This window comes from Hypanus sabinus, unplaced genomic scaffold (assembly GCF_030144855.1).
Source record: "Hypanus sabinus isolate sHypSab1 unplaced genomic scaffold, sHypSab1.hap1 scaffold_1153, whole genome shotgun sequence".
Lineage (NCBI taxonomy): Eukaryota > Metazoa > Chordata > Chondrichthyes > Myliobatiformes > Dasyatidae > Hypanus > Hypanus sabinus.
The window spans coordinates 47,924-50,000 of NW_026779211.1; the positions used below are offsets into that span (position 1 = coordinate 47,924).

Sequence of the window (2,077 nt, forward strand, 5' to 3'; positions counted from 1 at the left end):
CTGCATGAAACGCGCTGATAGTCAGCGGTGGGGGTGGCGGGTGTGATAAAGAACATGCACGAGAAGGGAATGGAGGAACATGGACCGTATGCAGATGGATTAGCTTAATTTGAATCATATCCTGCACTGTTCCATTTCGTAATTTCTTCTGCGGTCAACTATACGACATCTGCGCCTGACATGACCGCAGTAGCAAACGTCATTTCCTGTTCTCCCCACCTTGTCGACAGTGGAGGTTTTGTCGAATCGGCCCATTTCTCTGAGTCACTGTGTCGACTCCAGGCGCAGAAGTACACGGCCGAGTGATTGGCCCAGATCTGGTCGTTTGTTAGAATGAAGGTCTTTCCTCAGGCCTCTTGGCGATGAACCCCTCCACGGCTTTGTCCGGAGTTACTATCTTTGTGCCAGTGGACCGGAACAGGTACTGTGGAGCCTCTCCCGGGTATTGCCGGTACCAGTACATGTACGGATCGCTACTGTCTCCGGATAGCGTGCAGCTCAGTCGGACATCCTTCCCTGGAGGCGCGGAGACAGCCTGCGGAGTCTGATGGATCTTCTGCGAATTCGCCTCTGGCCCAAAGACAGGGAGAAGAGAACGGTCAGTGAGTAGGGGGAGCCGGAGACAGAGGAGAGAAGGAATGGTCAGCGTGGGGTGAGTGAGGGAAAGCAGAGGGATGACTGCGCAAAAAGAGCAGCAGCTGTCTATTCGGTCCGCGACTTTTTACTAGCCCCTGCTTAGCTCTAGATGTATTCTAGACAACGGAGCTATTTATATTTTAAAGCAATCTTCAACAATAAACATTTTACTGGACTGAAATAACAATTATTCAGGCGGTGATGGAATTGGACAGAAATATAATTTTTGAACAGTTGTGAATTTCAGGATAACTTTACCTGAAGAGTTGCGTAATGCGGGGTGCAATATACTTACCAGGGTGGTAGAAAATAAAAACCAGAAAAACGGCAAAGATCTCATTTTTGTGACTTGGCTGCGGCGTGTGGGCCTGAAGTGGGCTCCCGTCTCAGTGGATGGGGGGACCGTGGAGTTAATCATTGTAGCTCGTCTCCAAGTCCAAACGAACTCCTCCCCACACCACCGACGCGGGAAGTGGGCTGTGGCCAAGTGCAGTGAACGTCAGCTGACTTGCGCCGTGATTGGTTCGCCGTCGTGCAACGTATTGCAGATACTTGGCATGGGCGTGAGGTCGTCCCAAAGACCTGGCTCTCTTTCTGTTCGCCGTTGGCTACCGATGTCGCATTTTAGGACTGAAATCTTCGTTCGTTAATCGTAAACGGTAGCCATAGTAAAGTTGTCTCACAGCAGAGGTGTCATGGTGAAAGGTGACTTGAAGAAACACAGAGAGGGAGAGTGAGAGAGAGAAAGAGAGAGAGAGAGAGAGAGAGAGAGAGAGAGAGAGAGAGAGAGAAGAGGAGAGAGAGAGAGAGAGAGAGAGAGAGAGAGAGAGAGAGAGAGAGAGGGAGAGCGAGAGAGAGAGAGAAAAAAAGAGAGAGTGAGAGAGGGAGTGAGAGTGAGAGAGAGAGAGTGAGGAGAGAGGAGAGAGATGGCAGAAGTGAGTGGTGGGGAGAAATACAGTTGTGCAAGCTCTTGAGGGAACAGTTCTGAAAGATTTTCGAGGGGAGTTGTCACTGTGTTTCTGATCCCAGAAGTGTGTCATGGAACGGTGTGGAAATAGATTAACTTTGCGGCAGGTGTGTGCAGGAACGGTGCGGAGGGAGTCAGACTGCGTGTCTGTCTACCGGAGTGTGTGGATCGCTGTCCTGGACTGAGACACCCTCCTTAATATTAGACAAGTGTTTAGCGCAGAGGTACTGGGCGAATGGGGCATTACTCTTCAACTTCAACCGTTTGAGTCGACCGGACTGTTGTCGCAATTCAAGGATTCTCGGGGATGTTCGTGGATGTTCGTCCATAGCTGCCACTCCGCAGCCAATGACGCAATTTGCACGGAACCGCGGCAGGACCTGTAGGATGTCACACAAGTGAAAGGGACTCAGGACGTCCAACAAGAGAAAATCAAATATCACCTCACCCAACCCACCCCCACACACACGCACA

The 2,077-nt window shown here is 50.7% G+C and overlaps 1 gene segment (V, D, J or C); it reads right to left on the reverse strand.

Annotated features, from left to right (window-relative positions):
• Window positions 1-326: 326 nt before the first annotated feature.
• The window catches only part of LOC132386421 (probable non-functional immunoglobulin kappa variable 3-7), a 2,320-nt gene continuing 569 nt past the window's right edge, over window positions 327-2,077 (reverse strand). The window contains 2 exon segments of the V gene segment in view: window positions 327-570; window positions 932-1,021. Of these exon segments, the coding sequence occupies window positions 329-570; window positions 932-1,021 (332 nt within the window).